Source organism: Ruditapes philippinarum, unplaced genomic scaffold, assembly GCF_026571515.1.
Source record: "Ruditapes philippinarum isolate M1 unplaced genomic scaffold, ASM2657151v2 ctg2729_1_1_1_1, whole genome shotgun sequence".
NCBI lineage: Eukaryota > Metazoa > Mollusca > Bivalvia > Venerida > Veneridae > Ruditapes > Ruditapes philippinarum.
The window spans coordinates 231406-251978 of record NW_026852876.1 but is presented as its reverse complement, the minus strand read 5'-3'; the positions used below and the strand labels follow the sequence as shown (position 1 = coordinate 251978).

The window sequence follows — 20573 nt, the reverse complement described above, 5'->3', positions numbered from 1 at the left end:
TATTCTTAAAAATTTTTTAAATAGACACAAGTCAATATAATGATGAAAATATATTAAACGATTTTACTATAACATTTAAAAGGAAAATACAAACCTACGTTTATAAATTACAATAGGTTTACAACTATTAAAATAATTAAATAAGAAAATATATTATATATATAAGAAACTGAAATTTATAAAATTTAAATAAAAACAAAGAACATTTGTTGATATCAAGACATTTTAATGTAAAACATTAATAATATAAATATTGGAACTATTTGTCTTTGTGATCACTTCAATGACTTTTACCAAAACAAACCTGTATAAACAGGTATGACAAGGTTTGAAGGTCACCACCTGGTTTCAGGAATACAAGGGAAGCAACTCTGGCCACAACCTTCAACCAAGCACTAGATTAGTTTAATTTTAAGCAAATTCTAAAAAACATCGCAGTTTAATTTTTTCAAAATTTCCTTTTTTTTTTATATAAATCACATAAAAAGGTCAATTTTCAATCAAATATTTTAAAACTTTGGCCAAAAAATGTTATAAATATTTAATAAGACTTTCTTTCAGTAATTTTAGTAAAGTTTGTGCTGTCACATTGCCTTGTATTCCAGCTAGATATCTCCATCCATTAAACCTCTAAATGATTCTAATATCATAAAATAAACAGCCAGGTCACCAGTGTGTGTGTGTGTGTGTGCATGTATGCAAAACATTGTGCTAAGTCTCAATGTCACAAAATATTTGCCAGGTTTCGTCAAAATTTTCAAGAAACAAAAAAAAAAAATCCAGTGAAATGAATTTCTTAGGTACTGTAATTCATGTCAACTAGTATATACTGATACTGTATGAAATATCATTAGTTTTCCTTGAATTCATAAAAAGTAGTTAATATTTAACAGATTTGACATTTAAACAAAAAAATATCAGTATAATAATAATATTTACACCCTTAAATGATTTTATAATTATATAAGAAACACTTTTATTTCTGCAGGTGACAAAGCTGGGAGTCTGTACTAGTTGCTAATGTATTGTTTTAGCCTGTACTTTCAATGGTTTCATTGACATTAGAACAAAGGGTTAACTTAATCATGTAAAAGCTCTACCATAGTAAAGGGAAAAAAGGCAAACTTTAACATTTATAGCGAAACATATTTTTACCCAGCATTTAAAGTTGGTTTTTTTAAAAAATCCGATAAATTTAAAAACCCCCCTTTTCATAGTTTTGAGACTTTAAAAATTTTTAAAAAAATGTCAGAGTTAATCCCAAAATATCGGGGTTACCGCACTGTCTTCGTGGGGTAAAAAAAGGGATGCCCTTTTTCATGATTGGCTCATTTTTTTCCCGGGAAAAATTTCTTAATTTTGGGCAAAAAGGGAAAAGGGAAAAAGATAGGAAAACAACTTTTTTTCTGAGGTTTTATATTGGTTTTTACGACAGGGAACAATGTTTTATTTTGCCTGTGATACAAAAGAGAAATAACATCAAAACACTCAGCAATATGATTAATATTCGGGGGCTACACCCCCTCGGGGGCTACACCCCCTCATACAAATCAGATAGCCTTGTGTTATGATGCTCTTTCTATTACTTTAAACATTACCAGTAGAGAATATAAATAACTAAGGATAAATGCATTATACAAAATTCAGCAACAGACGCAATGATAAAAAAAACTTATGAGCATATGTGATGTGCATATGCCTCTCTTTTTAAAACATTAAAAAGAGTACACATTCTTCTATGCATTTTATACTGCCTAGAGATTTAATCATATTCTCATTTTAACTCAATTATTGGTAGTTAAAACATGAATCTATATTGAAATTAAATTACCACCAGAGATAGAATTTTAGGTGTTTGTAATTCAGAAGGAGAATTCTAGGCCTGTGCATGAACAATAAAATTTTACCGGTAAAATTATTTTTTCCTTTCCAGTTCATTTTCAAAGCCTTATAGCTATTTATAAGTAAAAATTTATTACATAAATTATAACTTTTGATTATCTAAAAACAACATAGGGAAGCTAATTTCCCCTATTTTTTATGAACTTCTATATCCGGCAATTGGTAATAATTTGAATTAACATTAAAAGATAAAACAAAGATGTCTGATTCTCCCCTTTTTTATAAATTTCTGTTTTCAATTCTCATAATTTTTTTTGGTTCACTCACCAAAAAGGTTTATTAACTATTTTTTTCTTGTTTTTGCATGTATCACTGGGATAAGTTATTTTCACTTACTTGCTTGCAGAAAACATTTCTTTTATATAGGAAATGGGTTAATGAGGCTATGGTAACAAATTGCACTTCTAAGCCTGTTGGCAGCAATATTTATTTACCAATGTGAACAGCGCGGCCCAAACTCAGCCAGAAAATCGTGCTGTCTGATTATGGTCTGCACAGTGTTCACTTATTCAGTAATTACACATGTTTTGAAAATCTCCCCAAATATGATGAATTATAGGTGTTGTCCCGATTGAAAAAATGGACAAGTCCATTTAAGATGTTTATTGAGGCAATTGACTTAAAAGTGACCTATGGCATGTGATTGAGATCTGGGATGAGGGCTGATTTAAGGTCTTGATAATATAATTTTGAAACCCTGATTCAAATAATCGAGGAACATAATTTATATCTTTAAACATATTTGTCCAAACTACAATACTCATATGTTCACCAAACAATGACTATGTGTTCTAAAAGCTTGGATTGTTTCCTCGCTTTAGAAACCTACGTACTAAACTTGTGTGGGGTAACGTACCATTCATTGTAACAGACAAGCTATATATATTACATAAAAATATTTATTTTGACCGAGCCTGCAACATTTTCAATTTTGCCGTTTGGACGTTCTTAAGGGAATAAGACAGTATTTTTCTATTTTGTCAGATAAATCAGACAGAATTACCTTTACTTTACAAGTACATAATAATTATAATATATATACACAGATTTGCTTTACTATTTTAAACATTTTTCATTTTTCACAATCTGGAAATATTATGAAAAGTTTAGTTATCAAACCAGCAGTGTTAATCTTGTAAAAAAAAAAGTAAATCATCAAACAGTTATAGAAAAATCAAATCAAGCTGAATAATTTAAAAGGCATAGCAAATCTGCCGTGTTTATATCGTTGTTAACATTAAAATTTCAAAATCAACGTTTGACAAGACTTGTCTGCTATTCTATGTATAATATTTCAAACACAAATGCATATCAACTGCAGCGAGGTACTTACACTTTCTTAGCATAAAACTTGGGTTAGGTACGGCTTGTTCTAATTAAAACAGCAAATAAATCATCAAAAATATCCATGCATTTTATTATAACTTCATGCATTTCTTTTTACCAAAAAAAAAAAAAATACATGCATTTGATTAGGTAAAGGTTTCTTTGGAAAAAATAATCAATTAAAAATAGAATTTAAAGAAATGTTTAGTTTAGAGATTGATCTATTTATTTCAAAACTTATCAAATTTCTCTTTGTTTTTCATTACATGCATCTATAGATATTCACTACATGAAAATTATTTCAATCTGTTAAATCATTTTTTTTTTTTGCAATTTTGAAAATATCATGCAATTCTAAAACTCATGCAAAAAATAACTCTTGAGATTTTCCTTTTCTTTTTTTTCAGAAAAAACAGCTAATAGAATTTTTTATAAAGAAATAATAAACATCTCCAAGAGTTTGAAAACAGAACACACACACTTCTGAAAAACAAAAATGGAAGAATATCTAGAGTGACCGGAGTTGTTTTTATTGCCATGGGTAACAGTTTAGAAATAACACACTACAACAACAACAACAAACAGTTAGACCGTTCTGTGCTTGAATTATTTGGTGGGTAAGAAAAATTTGAAATTAATTGATTTATCCATATTAAAAGTGTTCATAATTTGCTTCTTCAAACTTAACGAGTTATAAATTGCGTTACACTAAACCCTTCAGTTATTTCCAAATATCCTGGACTGTAAAATAACTAGTTTTCTATAAATTTTGTAAAGCTACAGGGAATTCAAGGCAAATATATTTCTGGGATGGTCCTACTAAAACTGGACAAAGGAATTACAAAACTATCAATTATATACAGATAATAGCATACAATGTACACTAAGCATTGGGGTTTTGAGTACAAAACAAAGCCAAATAGCAATAAACAAATTCAAAGGCTCAAAAAACAATTTAAAAAACAATGTTACCATAGCAATTAAACCTCCAGCTCACTAAAACCAGGGTGACCTATGGCTGTGGCTACACTAAATTCTTTTTCAAAAAAACTCTGTGTCTTTACAAAATTGTACAATTTTAATAATAAAAATGTGTAAACACGTGCTAAAAATATGTCCGCATAGGAAAAATACTATTAAGAAACGATATAACAACAGTATTAACCAAAACTATAAGTTCACATGACCACGGGCCTACCTTCATTTCACTGGTTAATTTCATTTTTTTGCATGATCCACCCTAAACGTCTAAAAATCTTCTATTCTTCATGTTGCAATCGAGTTGCTTGAATTTTGAAGTTAAATTCTGAAGCATAGTAGAAACAAAGTTTACAATAATTGGTAAACATAATATGTAAAAACATTTCCCTACAACAAAAAGTATTAACTTTGTAACAGTCTAATCATAAAGTGGATTATTTATAATGAATCAATGTTTTTAAATATTTAAAAGGGGCTTTCCAGCTTGAGGGGTTTTTTTTTTACTTGATTTTGGACGGGATATAACTTTTGAAGACTTTCCCCAACCATTTTAAAAAGATCTTTACCAATAACTTATTGGGCCAAATTTTCAGATCAAATTCACTTAACCTGCTATTTTTTCCAGAATTTTGCTGTTTTCATTGTGGCAAAAATGAACAATATTGAAAAGCATTGTAAATCTTTTTAAATCAAAATCGGGCTAAGAATCGTGCTAAATTATCGATTTTTCAAGTTTTGAATTGTGAATTTTTTTTTATTTTTTTTCCACGATAAATTTTGTAAATTTTTCATGTAAACCCCAGCTGAATATATGTTGATTTTTCAAAAGTTTAATATGTTTTCAGGCTTTTTGACCCTGTCAGGGAAACTCCTTTTAATATATGGGCCAAATTTAATTGTCAAAACCAAATAATCACAATTTGTTTCTTTCTTCCTCTTTTTTCAATTCTTTCAATATTCTTATACTTAAAATTGCCACAAGAATGCTTTCAGTGTTCACACAATGAACTTAAATTTCATATATAATACATGTATATGTTATCAACTCAATTAGTTGACCACTGAAGTTTTTAAAATATTTGGATACATTTGGTAACTAATGCAACATTATCTTCCATTTGTTAGATCTGTTATCCTTGGTTTTATTTCTTTGCTTTTACAAAGAATTTTTTATACCTTTTGTCCAGAAAGCTACGTAGTCAAGCAATGACAAATGTCATAATTTTTTATAATCAATAAAATTTTAAAATTTAAAATATATCTTGCTAAACTTATAACCCTAACTGAAACAATGATAAATAATAAACTGCAGGAATTTACATAAAACCTTAGCCAGCTAGCGTGCTACACAATTTACCCCGTGCCACCAGTGCAGACCAAAAATAAAGCTGGCACTGATCATGGTCTGCACTGTTTGCTATTCAGGCAGTAAAAAAATTGAAAATTTTCTCCTAAAAGCTGATGAATTGGTCATAGTCCAGGATGAAAGATTTGGACAAGTCCATATAACATATTTAGGGTGGTAAGGGTTTTTAATACTTTACATTTACAGTTATATCAAAATCTAGCCACCATAACACTTATTCCTATATTTGTAAATGGTGGTCGATAAAGTTAACACATACAGAACAAGAAAACTAGCTTACTAAGATAGGCAGGAAAAAAAAATGTTATTTTTAACATCCCATCTTCTTAACAAAAGAACTTTTATAAAGTTTTGGTTTCATACCCGGTACATGAAACTTTAAGATTCTTAAGTCAAGTTTTAGCAACAAAAACCAAGTTTCATAATAGATTGTTGGAGTAAGTGCCTTGTATAGAACATACTAAAACAGTAAATACATCCATCACCAGTCATATAAAAATATTTCTTTTTTTACCTAATTATGTTCACATATTATGAAGTCATTTTAACATTTTAGTCAATTTGAATGATCTGCCATTCACTTATAACAATAATTATAACTAATGATAATTCTAGTTTTTGGTCATTGTTGCATAATTCAAATCTTGTTGAGTAATAACAGTTTATAAATAAGAAGGCAGATACATTGGTGTAGTAATGAGTAAAATAGGTACATGATTAATTGAAAACTTGTGTGAACAAAAACGTTCTACATGTATTTGGTTTCCAAAATATAAAAAAATGTCATAAAATATTGTACTTGCAGAGGAAATGCTGCACCATCAACAAAGATTATCATTAACAAAATGAAAGCTAAATAACTATCACAGACAAGTTTATAGCAGACGTCACAGTAACACACAATATCTAGCAGTGAACAGAAATTTTACCGTATATATTTTGGTTCACATTGTGAAAGAACATTAAATTTTGCTTTATTTCTAAATACTGTGAAACCATTTAAATTCATGGCAAATATTTCTATCCATTATCAATGATCAAATCACAAAATATAAATATAATATTTACCACAATTTATTCTTTAACTTCGCGAGAGATTCAGCAAAGAAAATATGCCTTTATAGATTTAAGGAATTTCAGACTATTTAAAAAAACAAAGCTTTAAAGCTCGCAAGCTAAGATTTTCTTTTGCTTTAATAATAAGATTATCAACAACAATTGCAAGACAATGGTCAGAGGATTACATAAGGTCATGACATTTGAAGCAAGAGTAAGGGCACAGTTCAAATAGCAACCAGCGTCAGTCTAGGTTTTCATATAGAAAATACTCAGAAAATTCTGTTTTTGAAGGCCCCGATTTCAAAGCAGTAAAAAAAAAAAAGAAAACTAGAAATGTGTCATCATGCCACGGATGCCCCCGCATGCAGCCAAAATTTCAGATGTTATAATATTTAGTTCCAAATTTGTTTGCACAAATTATTGTTTTCATTTTAAGTTCAAAGCCCTTTAAACTTTTCAGTGTTAACACAAACCATTTTCATACAATATTCAAGGCACTGAAATTATTCAGTCTTAACCTTTTGAAAATAGCATATTTCATATTTGTAGCCAAATAATGGCTATACATACATTTCCACAAAAGTATGAGTGCTGAAACAAAAAGTTCAAAAAATTTCCAATATTCAAGAAAGATAAGGTTGTCCAAAATCATTAAACCATGACCAAATTCAAACTTAAACTGCTTATTCCTAAGACGTATCTATATTATTTTCAAAGTGAAAGGGACATAACTCTGCCAAAAAATCATCGAACCATGACCAAATTCCAACTTGACCTGCCCATTCCTTTGACATATCCATATGTCAAATTTGAGTTGAATATGTAACACTGTTGGTTAGATAATGAAACAGAAACTGTAAATTTCATATTATTTTCAAAGTGAAAGGGGCATTACTCTGCCAAAAATCATTGAACCATGACCAAATTCGAAATTGGCCTGGGCATTCCAGAAACATATCCATATGTCAAATTTGAGTTGAATGTGTTGTACTGTTGGGGAGATAATGAACGGAAACTGAAAATTTCATATTATTTACAAAGAAAAAAGGGGCATAACTCTGCCAAAAATCATCCAACCATGACCAAATTCGAACTTTACCTGTATTTTCTCATGACATATCCATATGTCAAATTTGAGTTGAATGTGTTGTACCGTTTGGGAGATAATGAACGGAAACTGAAAATTTCACATTATTTTCAAAGTAAAAGGGGCATAACTCTGCCAAAAAAATCATCGAACCATGACCAAATTTGAACTTGACCTGTATTTTCTCATGACATATCCATATGTCAAATTTGAGTTGAATGTGTTGTACCGTTGGGGAGATAATGACAGAAAACTGAAAATTTCATATTATTTTCAAAGTCAAAGGGCATAACTCTGCCAAAAATCATCGAACCATGACCAAATTCGAACTTGACCTGTATTTTCTCATGACATATCCATATGTCAAATTTGAGTTGAATGTGTTGTACCGTTGGGGAGATAATGACAGAAACTGAAAATTTCATATTATTTTCAAAGTCAAAGGGGCATAACTCTGCCAAAAATCATCCAACCATGACCAAATTCCAACTTGACCTGTATTTTCTCATGACATATCCATATGTCAAATTTGAGTTCAATGTGTTGTACCGTTGGGGAGATAATGAACGGAAACTGAAAATTTCATATTATTTTCAAAGTAAAAGGGGCATAACTCTGCCAAAAATCATCGAACCATGACCAAATTCGAACTTGACCTGTATTTTCTCATGACATATCCATATGTCAAATTTAAGTTGAATGTGTTGTACCGTTGGGGAGATAATGAACGGAAACTGATGATGACGGAATGACAGAATGACGGAATGACGGAATGACGGAAGGACGGAATGACGGAAGGACGGAAGGACGGAATAGGGTAACACTATATGCCCCGGCCATTACATGGCGGGGGCATAAAAAAAAGGAAATGTAGAATGCATAAAATGATCACAGCCTTGAGACTTGATTCTGTAAATTTCTGCTGAATGAAAAATGACTAAAAACAGCAAAAAATACAAAAAAAAATCTTGGAAAAAAAACACTTTTTTTTCACAACATCTATAAATGTAATAATCTAAAGTAGCTTCAAACTCCTAATTAATTGAGCAAAACATTATTTTCTCATAAAATACTTATGTACCAATTTTCTGTATGCTCTTAACTCCCTATCAAAGTATTTGTATATCTGAAATAAATACATTAAAATTAAAAAAAAAAAATATTATCAAACCGGATATTGTATTACTTAAACCCATGCAGGTGGAGATATTTTAAATATCAAACTGCACATTTTTTCTGGGATAAGCATTGTATCGGTCAGGACTTTTAGGGGCTAGAATGCTTCTTGCACTTGACTGCTTAGAGTCGTAGTCGGAATCAAACTGATCACTGTCAAAATACGCCTGTTTCTGATCACTTCCGACTAGACTTAATGGATATTGTTTATGCTCTTTTTTGGCTTGATGAAACCTAGACTTAAATCTATCCAGTCCACTATTAGTCACAACTTGTGCCCGTCCCCTTTGTACTGGTTGCCTCGGTGAGCTATTCACCTCAGCCCATCCTTGCCGTGGAGTCGGCCTTTCACGAAAACTTTGGGACTTGGGATCTCTTGCCAGGGAAACATTTCTTAAATTCAAAGAAATATCTTGACCTCGTCTAGGGGATACAACTCTTGGTGACATTCTAGGAGAAAAGTTGTTATTGCTGGATTCTCCAATGAATGGATCAGAGGAGACAACTGCTCCTGTAGGAGAAGCCTGCCGGTCAGAATTATCCCCCTTAGAATTAAGTAACCTAGAGTTGTCGCCCCTAGCTTTTGGTGTTGGTGAGAGGCGTGGTGAGGGTGTGCGAGAAGTCTGAAAAGCTGAACTCACCACAGGCCTCCCAGGTGAACCCACCTTATTAGAGGGTTTTATATCATTTAATTTAGTAGCTTTTTCTTTAGGTCCCTCTAGAGTTGTGAGTAATTTTTTGTGAATAATGTCCAATTCGTGCCGTAGTCTGTTACACTGTTCTTCTAATGGTCCAGTCTTCTTTTTCTCTTCAAAATACCTTTTTTTCCATAAATCTCGAGCTGAAATTAAATATTTAAAATAAATGTCATTCATTTAACAACTTTATGTTACATCATAATATCAATAAGCACAATTTCTTTTATGTACAACCCAACATTGTAACATGAAACTTTGCACCGATCAAAAAGAGGCATCTTCAAAAAATAGGAGTGACTTTTACTTATTGATTTTTCTGCAGACAGTTAGGTGATGAAATCCCACTAAATGTCATGCACAAACAAATCTGTGGTCATATCTTGGTGGGCAATCCACCCCTCCAGCTTCCTGGATAGCTATCTAGTTATGGCCAATTTGCCAATTTCTAGTGACTAACATGATTTCTAAAAGACAGGTAAATGACATTATTTATATCAATGTCTGAAAATTGTCACGGAGAAATTTCATTTCGCCTAAGAATCAAACCAGCATCACGCCCATATTATATATCCCATGCTTTACCTTTTGAGCAAACAAAAATAATTAAAACAGAGTAAAGATTATGACTGTGAAAATTTACCATGATTTCTTTTATTCTGTGTTTTTGTTTGCATTTGTTTAGCATGTTTGACAAGTTCTTCTCGCTGTCTTTCCGCTGCCCGTCGAGCGTCCCGAGCTTCATCCAGCTCTCGTAACAATTCCTCTTCTGCAAAACAAATCACAGTAATCATTACATATATCACCTTTGAAACCATTTTTCCCATTTTTGTTTGGTTTGAAATGATAAGTATCTCCACTACCAATTCAAATTACCTATATATTTATGTTACCCTGATTCACTAAATCCTGCAAGACAGAAGTTGGTGGGTTTTTTATGTTACAAATCACAACCTAATTGCAATAAGCTGTCTCTATAATTTATACACTCTATGACCTCTATCCCGATTTCCTAATTTCATTTTAATAGTTTTCAAATTTCTGCCTCCCTTTTTTAAAAAACTTTTTGATTTTTTTGCTTTTTCCCTAGATTTAGATTTATCCTTTACTTATCCACAATTTTAAAATGTCATTAGCAATAAAAAAATGGGGGGTAAGCAAATAACTCTGATCTATACATTAGAAAAACTTCAGAAACCAAAACATAACATAGTGAACAGTATTGTGTTCTGATATTTGAAGAACCATTCACAATATTATCAATACATATTTTCAAATATAGAAACAGCTCTTTCTTTTATGCTGATTTATGTAACTTGAAATCCCTGGGTCGGCTGAAAAAAAATAGTGCAAAATAACAATTTAATCTGAAACGAATTCATGTTACAGATTAAATAGATTATCTGCACGAAGATTTTATTTGATTGGTTTTAGTCGCAAAACTGTCAGCAGTCAGTTGTCAGTGCTTTGCAGAAATCTCACACGCACAAAAAATATACAATCATGCACAACGTTCAGTACAGCTTTACGCACAATGTGCATATTTTACTTACCGATTTACATCCACGGAATAATTACATGTATAAAAATTTATTTCATATTTTAAAGTCAAAGGAATTTAAGGATCTATAGAAATCTTATTTTAATGATGAATCATAAACCTAGACTTCAAATCTTTGATAAATTTCGTTAATAAACTGACAATTTTCTCCTTTTGTTATTAAAAACTACGGAATGGAAACATGACAACATTTACAGAAGCTTTATCATTAATACTCGTATATATCTGACAAACCGTGAGAAAAAAATAACTTTAGAAAATAAAATACACAAAAATTCAGTGTATATAATTTAAATACCTAAGATTTAAGTTATTTCAGGTGTTTTGTTTACAAAATGATGATCACAAATTTATTTTTTTATATAGTTTTTACTATAACAAGGGAGTACATATAAGTGTTTAGATTATTTTATTTTAAAATTCACACTACCCAATCTTATAACTTGTCAAAATAATAATACAAATTTCAACACAATAAAAGTAACATCTAAAATTTTCTGTAGATACTGCTTTTTAACAATGACTCAAGAAATATATCACAAATCTTATCCATGTAAGGCCCGTCACCAAAAAAAGTGGTAATTCAAAATAAACACAACACCTTACCTTAGTTACAAATGACGTTATATAATATGGGAAACGGTTTAAACATACACAGCTATAAGTAATTTTCTTCGGTTAGACATCTATATATATTGACATAAAATGATAAAACAGTCAACAGGTATATATGATTTCTCTAAGATAATAACGTGAGAATATTTCAATATAAATTACTACAGAGATAAAGATAAATATCCACTTTCTAGGTATAAAAGGAATGTTCTACCAAATTGACAGTTATTGTAAAGTAGGTTTTTCATATCGTTTTTCTTCTTCTTGTAATAGAAAAACTAAAACACAAATCATTCTAATACTAACTTCTAATAAAAAAAGAAAATTGTAAGAGGAAAATTTCTTTACTTTTTTCACAATGCTTTCAATATGATGAAATTAGTAAACATAAGTTATACCTTTACCGATAAAAAGAAAAAAAATCTTCACCCATAAATAGATTAGATATATTATTTTACCAGTTTGATTTATTATCATTATAAGTACATTCATGAATGTTTATTAACATACTTTGTCTCTTGCGTCTCTCTCTGGCCGAAGCAGTGTCTCTGTCAGGGGAGGCAAGCCTGAGTGGAGGCGGGGACGGGTACTTTGTCAACTCCTGCAACAAAAATATTTGTGTGTACATATTTCTATTTGCGGAATAATATGGCATATTTGAATCTGTAAACATTTAACTTTATCACACAATATATATATATTTTAGAAAGTCGGTGTTAGTTAAAAACCAACAAATATATGTAAATACATTACAGACAATCTTTGTTTAAACATTTAACATATTTTTGAGAAAGGCACTAAATAAATTTATAGGTACAAATTTCATTTATCAAAATTAACATTGTTTACTTTTCAATGCATTATGAAAAAAATGCTTAATTCAATTCAATAAAAACAAGCAATTATCATAGTATTGCAAGCAATCCATAAGTCCCCTACCGGTAAGAGCCCAAGCAACATTCTGAAGGGCCATTGGCCATTCACTTAGGTTCCTATTTTAAGTAAATTTGTTGAAAAAGTTCTTTAAAAGTGATCACAGGAAACAGTTTTTATGTACAGACAGACGGACTGAAGGACACTCTAAAGTTATTTTTTAAACATCCCTGTTATCAAAATATAACATTTTTAAAATCCTATCATGATTGAAGAAGTTGGAGTAAAAATTACCAATTTCTCAAAAAAAAGTCTAAGTTCAAAAGGGGCATAATTCTGGAAATAGTCTTGCTAGAGTATTGAACACTCACAAATGTTGAGTGACAATAAGAAACATTTATATGAAGTTTGAAGTAGATACATTCAGAAAAAGAAGTTATTAAAAAAAACAATGTTTTTTTCATGAAAATTTTAAGTTCAAGGGAGGTAATTCTGATAAATTTTGTGCTAGAGTTGTAAACCTTGTCACATATGACGTGGTTGATGACAAGCAACTTATATTTAAAGTTTGAAGAAAATACCTTAAGAAATAAAGAACTTATAGTGAAAAAACTTAAAAACTAGAATCAGAAATCTTGAAATTCAGTCTATTTGTTGCCATAGCAACCAGAATTTTAACATAGGAAGATAAAAAAAGATGTGCATAATTTCCATACTGCCATCTACCCATATGTCAAGTTTCATAAACATATTTTCAGTACTTTTTGTGTTATCACTGGATCCAGGTTATGTGTAAAATTTGCCATATTTTCAGTCTATTTGTTGCCATACAACCAGAATTTTCAACATAGGAAGAGAAGAAAATGACGTGCATAATCTCCATACTGCCATCTATCCATATATCAAGTTTCATAAAAATATTTTCAGTACTTTTTGCATTATCGCGGGATCCAGGTTATGTGTAAAATTTGCCATATTTTCAGTCTATTTGTTGCCATAGCAACCAGAATTTTCAACATAGGAAGAAAAGAAAAAGACGTGCATAATCTCCATACTGCCATCTATCCATATATCAAGTTTCATAAAAATATTTTCAGTACTTTTTGCGTTATCGCGGGATCCAGTTTTGTGGACGGACGGACTGACGGACTGACGGACGGACTGACGGACAGACAGTCGGACGGAGGGTAAACCTAAAGTCCCCTCCGGTAAACCGATAGGGGACTAACAAGTGCCAACAAAATCAAACAAAAAACAAAATGCAAACATCAATACAAACAGTAAAATATCTGAAAATCACAAAAACATCGCCATTCTTGGTTTTATTTTTTCAATGGACCACCACCATTGGTCAACTTTAAAAAAATCTCCCCTTAAATCCACCAATCAGATAGCAAAGATTATTTCAAATCACTTATCTCTAGTATAAGGACCTCTGACCTAACCTAATACATGTATATGACGTAGGATATGACATTTCAGATCTTAAACGAGGCCTCTAGTATCTGACATTAATTTTTCAAGCAGATGAATAGCCCTAGACATTATCAGTACAATAACTCATGCTGTTGTCAAAAATATGTTTTAAATCTGCATTATCATTACACAAATATAGATCTACCACTTATCATATAGTAAAGTCTTTTCTCAAGTATCATTAGCTGATTACAAGTCAAGTTAAAATATGTTTCTTATGGAATTGAAATTAAAAATGTCAAAATTAAGACGTCTCTCAATTTTTGATGTAAATCAATGCCCTAGTACAGATATCTCTTTGTCTATTTCATGCATAAAGCTCTCAATATGTGTGAAAAAAATAATAGTTTAAGAGGTCAAAGCTCTGTAAATATTCATCGTAAGCACCATAATATTAACATAAACACTTAATTTGTAGACCCAGCCCTTCTCCGCCCATGAATATAAAAAAATTAAAGCCAGTATTTCTAGTCCTTATTTGTTTTTAATACTAGGATGACATGGTCTTAGAGAATATAACATGTGAAACATTATATAAGTTTCAGCCGAATTCTAGCACCATAATAATAATCACAGACACTTTGGTTGTAGATCCCACCCTTCCTCCACACCTGAATATTGAAAATTAAAACCAGTATTTTTGGCATAATTATGTCAATAGAGGTAAAACATTATCTAGTGTCTAACAGGAAAACATTGAGTTTCATCAGAATTTCACTAGGCATTTAAGAAGTCTTTTTTTTACACACACTTTAAAATAGTGGAAAACAAGTTTTATTGTTCAAGACATGTGACCAAGTCGTAATAATATGCAAAATATTTTTACAAATGGTTTGCAAAATAAATTTATTTTTAATGTATACAAAACTGGATCAAGAAGGGGAGGAGCAACTCACATAACCCCAAGTGTCTGTGATATTAATATATGCAAACTTTGCATAGTCTAGTGAAAAAATGGGCACAACAACATTGCTTTAAGATACCTAATTATTCAAGTTGGAACATGCTTGTTTCTATGATTAAGCAAGACCAAAACAGCACCTTCTTTGAAACAAATCAAGGTTATAGTGCTGTTGCATCATACAGAGTCACAAACACAACAATTTTTTTTTTTCAAAGTCAACAAGATTTTAAGTGACACCAACACTGTTGGAGTCCTATGGCGACTTTCCAACTTAAGTGGTTGAGAAATATATTTTCCGCCGGTTAAGTGAAGCGAATTAGGCGGTAAATAATTTCCTTTGCATTGGATAGATCTTTTGAATGTACCAATCAGAAGTTGTTTTGTTTAATTACGTATGCACGAGTTACTGTGCATTATGAATTGTAATTGTAAGTCATTCAGCTTTGGGTATCGATACTTTACAGTCGCAGTAATTTTTAACATGGATTCTTCACCTTCTCGTCAAAATGAAGTTCAACAATCTGATATCAACCAAACGTTGCAGTTGGTACTCGATCAGTTAAAAGGGCAGCGACAAGAAATCAGTTCCTTGAGAGAAGACGTTAAAGGAAACAATTTTTCCGTCACGTCGGAGGTCAAAAAGTTGAAAGAAAAAGAACTTTCGTGGAAGAAAGAAGGTAACAAGATTCAATACACTTTTAACTCTCAAGTGTCTGATTTGGTTGGACAAGCCACCTGGGCTATTCAAAACAATAAACTTGATTACGCATTGGACTTGTTGAAGGAAACTGACGAAAAAGTTCACCAACGTAATAAACTCATCCGAATTGCAGACACGAGTGAGGGTGGCTGGGAAACGGTGCGCCAATACGAGGCTAATCCAGTTGCCAGCGATAGCGAGGACGAAAACAAAATATCTAAGGCAGAAAACAGGGCTTTACGTAAACGTAAACGAAGTCTGCAGAAGAAGTCGTCTACATCGCAACCTAAGAATGCATTACTTCCAGGGCCTCCTTCTTATGGTAGGAATCCTCCACTTCAGTCATGGGGTATGCAGAATTCCGCTTCGGCAGGGGCAAGTACTTCTAATTTTCGTCCCTACTCAGGAAAGATCTATGGCAGTTGCTTCGCATGCCGGGATTTCTCCCACTACAGAAAAGACTGTCCATACGTGTCAGGCACCTACACCAAGCAGAGGTATCCAACCGACAACGCCCAGAACAGAAAATGAAACCGCCGATTTGACAGATGAGTATTCTATTTATAGATGTAACTGTATTGATTTTCACGGTGAAAGTTTCACCCATGATTATTTCGAGTACGAACAGGGTCAGAAATCTATTATTGTAAAAGATAGGTTAAAACAAAATGTGAAATTTTGGCAAACAATTGGAACTAATGAATTTATTTTGGATGTTATCACAAATGGGTATAAAATTCCTTTCTTTTCTTTGCCACCTGCATGTATTTTAAAGAATAATAAATCTGCTTTAGATGAAAGTAGTTTTGTACATGAAGCAATTACTGATTTATTATTGAGAGGGTCGATTCAAAAATGTGATAAAATTCCTACTGTTGTTAATCCTTTGACAGTTTCAGTTCAGTCATCAGGGAAAAAACGTTTGATACTTGATTTAAGGCATGTAAACAAACACTTGTGGAAACAGTCTGTAAAGTACGAGGATATCCTAGTCCTATAACATAAGACGTTTCCGTTCATACTACGTACACTGGAGTGTACGTAGTATGAACGGAAACGTCTTATGTTATAGGACTAGAGGATATCCGAATCGTACTCAATTATTTTCAACCCGATTGTTACATGTACAAATTTGATATTCATTCTGCTTATCATTTCATTTCAATATTTCCATCTCATACTGATTTTTTAGGTTTTTCATGGACTGATGAAAATGGCAAAACTACATTTTTCAAATTTTTAGTATTACCTTTTGGAATAAGTACAGCCCCGTATATTTTTACCAAATTAACAAGGCCTCTTATTGCCAAATGGAGAGGAGAAGGGAAAATGATTATTATGTTTTTAGATGATGGTTTCGGATGTGATAAAGATTTACCTGGTTGCCAAGATACTGCACTTTCAGTAAAAAATGATCTTCTTGAATCTGGGTTTGTCCCCAAGGCAGAAAAGTCTTTGTGGGTACCAGTGCAAAATCTTGAGTTTTTGGGCACTGTTCTTGATTCTACTCTAAACAGTGTTTATATACCTGATAGAAGGGTTCAAAAGACTTTGAATACTTTAATGGATGTTGAAAATTCCATAAAGAAACACAGGCGGGTTCATGTGAAAAAAGTTGCCAGTTTTGTAGGTCAGATTATATCTATGTCCATTGTGTTGGGTCATATTTCTCAAATAATGACACGAAATTTAAGCATAGATATAGCCAGCGCATTTTCTTGGGTATCTTACATTCATTTAAGTGTAGAAAGCATGGCTCAATTAAATTTTTGGAAAGAAAGTTTACAAATTTTGAATATTAACAAGTTACATATTGTTGATATTTTCACTAAGTGTGTTTATAGTGACGCTAGTGTCACAGGATTTTCAGGTTATGAGGTGGAAACTGTAAATGGGGTGGCTCATGGTTTATGGTCAAATACTGAAAAGTTAAGATCCTCTACTTGGAGAGAGTTAACTGCTGTATTTAGAGTTATACAATCTCTTAGACAAATATTGATAGGTCACAAGGTCAAATGGTTTACTGATAACCAGGCCGTTAGCACCATTGTTAAAAAAGGGTCAATGAAAATTGATTTGCAAGAAATCGCTCTAAATATATTTAGTTATTGTTTGAAGAATAGCATTATTTTGGATGTTGAATGGATACCAAGAGAGAAAAATGAAAAAGCTGATTATTTGTCCAAGATAATTGATAAAGATGATTGGGGAATATCCCGTCATATTTTACATATGATTGAAAATAAATGGGGCATACTTGAAGTGGATTGGTTTGCATCCAGTCACAATAATAAGTTACCCACATTATATTCTCAATTTTGGAATGAGACGTGCTCAGGCGTAGACGCATTTGCTGAATTTTGGGGCAAGAAAATGGGTCTTTTTGTTCCACCAGTTATTATATTAGCTAGAGTTATCAAAAAGATGCAGTTAGATAAAGCTAATGGTGTATTGATAGTGCCTTTGTGGGAATCGGCTAATTTTTGGCCGTTATTGTGTCAAAAGGGCAAATTTATTTCAAATATTGTTGACTGGATTGATCTACCAACAAACAAAGAAAATTACACAGTTTGTAAAAATGGAAAGGGTATATTTGGAAATGAGAATCTTAAATTTAGAATGCTGGCATTGAGAATAATTTTTTAAATTTTGTAGTACATATACTGGTTAACCCGTTTCTAGCTGGGGTAAATTATTACATTTTTATTTTATTTAGTTTCAATTTCTCCCAAAATAGATTGTACCGTTGTTCTGATGAATGATTTATACATGTATGTTTATATAGAAGTCATATCTGTAGTTTATAACGTGGGCGTGGCTGCCTATATAATCGCTACATAGATTGAAATATTTTGTTTAGGCTGACAAGCTTTGATAATATGTATAAATTATTTATTTGGCGCAGCTGCCATTATAATTGCTACATAGATTAGAATATTCTATGTAGGCTGACAAGCCTTGATAATATGTATGACATTTTTCATAAATATATATTGTTTAATTGGCATGGCTGCCGTTATACTTGCCAGAATGTTAAACAATGTGACAACCTTTGATAACATATGTATGAAAGAGAAAAAATTTCAGATTTCATGGTTTATGTGCAATGATCGTGTTCAGTATTATACATATATATATAATGTAGCTTTAATGATAACTGTATGCAACGGAAATTTTATCAATTTAATCACTATTAAATTGTTGAATATTGATGTTAGTAATTAATGATACTAATAATTTATTTTTCTATAAATCTGTTTTTTCAGTGTCATTCTGACGATATAGATGATTTACCGGAAGTGTTAGTCGACAAGGTGCCTTGGATCCCGGAACTACTGAAGGACGCTCGTGCAGAAAGCACCACCAAAACTTATTACAGAACTTTCATTCGGTGGAAAAAGTGGGCCTTGAGTAATTCCTTGGGTGAAAAGGACATCTTCCCGGCTAAAGCAATTCATTTTGGTATTTATTTGTGCTCTATTGTACAATCTACGAATTCGTTTAGTTCAGTATCAAAGTCATTTTATAGTATTAAATGGATGCATGACTTGTTAGGTATGGAATCACCCACTGATTCTATGCTCGTGAAAAATATACTAGAAGGTGCTAAGAGAAGACTGTCTAAGAGTGTTGTTAAGAAAGAACCTGTGACACCTGAATTGTTGCTTAAAATGTTTAATAGTCTATATCGTGGGAATAACGTGAAAAATCAAAGGATTATTTGTGCGTGCTTGTTAGCATATGCAGGATTTTTAAGAAGTGAAGAATTATTGAAGATAAAACGTTCACATATTGTTTGTTCATTCAACATACATTAATATTTTCATTGAAACAAGCAAGACTGATGTATATAGAGATGGAGCGTGGGTAACTGTTTCACGTACTGGTACAACATTATGTCCAGTGGTTAATTTAGAACGTTATCTGACATGGGCACAAATTGATTCTGAATCTGAGGGCTACATATTTTGTGGTATTTCCAAATGCAAAAACGGTTATAAATTGAGAGACATGAATAAATCAATATCATATACAACCCTGAGAGAACTTTTTATCGAAGCATTCAAAGATCATGTTTCAGACATTTCTAAATATGGTTTGCACTCTTTGAGGTCAGGCGGTGCTACTGCAGCTGCCAATAACGGTATAAGAGATAGACTTTTTAAGAGACACGGTAGATGGCGTAGCGAGAACGCCAAAGATGGATATATTAAAGACTGTTTGGCTGAAAGATTAAGTGTATCACAGAATTTAGGTTTATAATTAGAAACTGTTTTCATGAAAATTATAAAAGCATAAGTTCCCCGTTCTTTTAGTTCATCTTTACCCAAGTGCTCTATACAATATATACTATATATTCAGAATTTTGGTTTTGTTGTTGTTCTATTTAGTTGATACAAATAGATCAGTAAAGGTCAAAGGAAATATATTTTCCGCCGGTTAAGTGAAGCGAATTAGGCGGTAAATAATTTCCTTTGCATTGGATAGATCTTTTGAATGTACCAATCAGAAGTTGTTTTGTTTAATTACGTATGCACGAGTTACTGTGCATTATGAATTGTAATTGAAAGTCATTCAGCTTTGGGTATCGATACTTTACAGTCGCAGTAATTTTTAACATGGATTTAACTTGTTGATTAACAAAAGTTCGGGGAAAATATGTTTACTAGTAACAATACGAATGCTTACATGTTTACGGTTTTATATATATTGATATTAGTTGTTTGAATTGATACTGTATCATTTATGAAAGTGATGGATGCATTTATTAATAGATTTACTAGTATACTGGTATATGTTTATATATATGTTTGTTGAATTGTAATGGATTGTATCATCTTTACCCAAGTGC

General features: G+C 31.7%; 2 protein-coding genes across 9 annotated transcripts in view; one reads left to right on the top strand and one right to left on the bottom strand.

Moving 5' to 3' along the window:
* Positions 1 to 8010: 8010 nt before the first annotated feature.
* Positions 8011 to 20573, bottom strand: part of LOC132727355 (spermatogenesis-associated protein 1-like) — a 65456-nt gene continuing 52893 nt past the window's right edge. For all 8 annotated transcript variants that reach the window (XM_060712794.1, XM_060712844.1, XM_060712827.1 and 5 more), the window contains 3 exons: positions 12279 to 12369; positions 10236 to 10361; positions 8011 to 9738 (listed from right to left, as the gene is read on the bottom strand). In XM_060712794.1, the coding sequence (XP_060568777.1) occupies positions 8933 to 9738; positions 10236 to 10361; positions 12279 to 12369 (1023 nt within the window). In that variant the 3' untranslated portion in view covers positions 8011 to 8932. The remainder of the gene's footprint in view (positions 9739 to 10235; positions 10362 to 12278; positions 12370 to 20573) is intronic.
* Positions 15309 to 20298, top strand: LOC132727344 (uncharacterized). Its single transcript, XM_060712783.1, has 2 exons — positions 15309 to 16450; positions 18988 to 20298. Exon 1 carries the CDS (start codon positions 15416 to 15418, stop codon positions 16250 to 16252), a length of 837 nt encoding a protein of 278 aa, XP_060568766.1. The 5' UTR covers positions 15309 to 15415; the 3' UTR covers positions 16253 to 16450; positions 18988 to 20298.

Coding starts and splice junctions, on each gene's coding strand:
- LOC132727344 (XM_060712783.1), top strand. CDS start 15,416: ATGCACGAGTTACTGTGCATTATGAATTGTAATTGTAAGTCATTCAGC.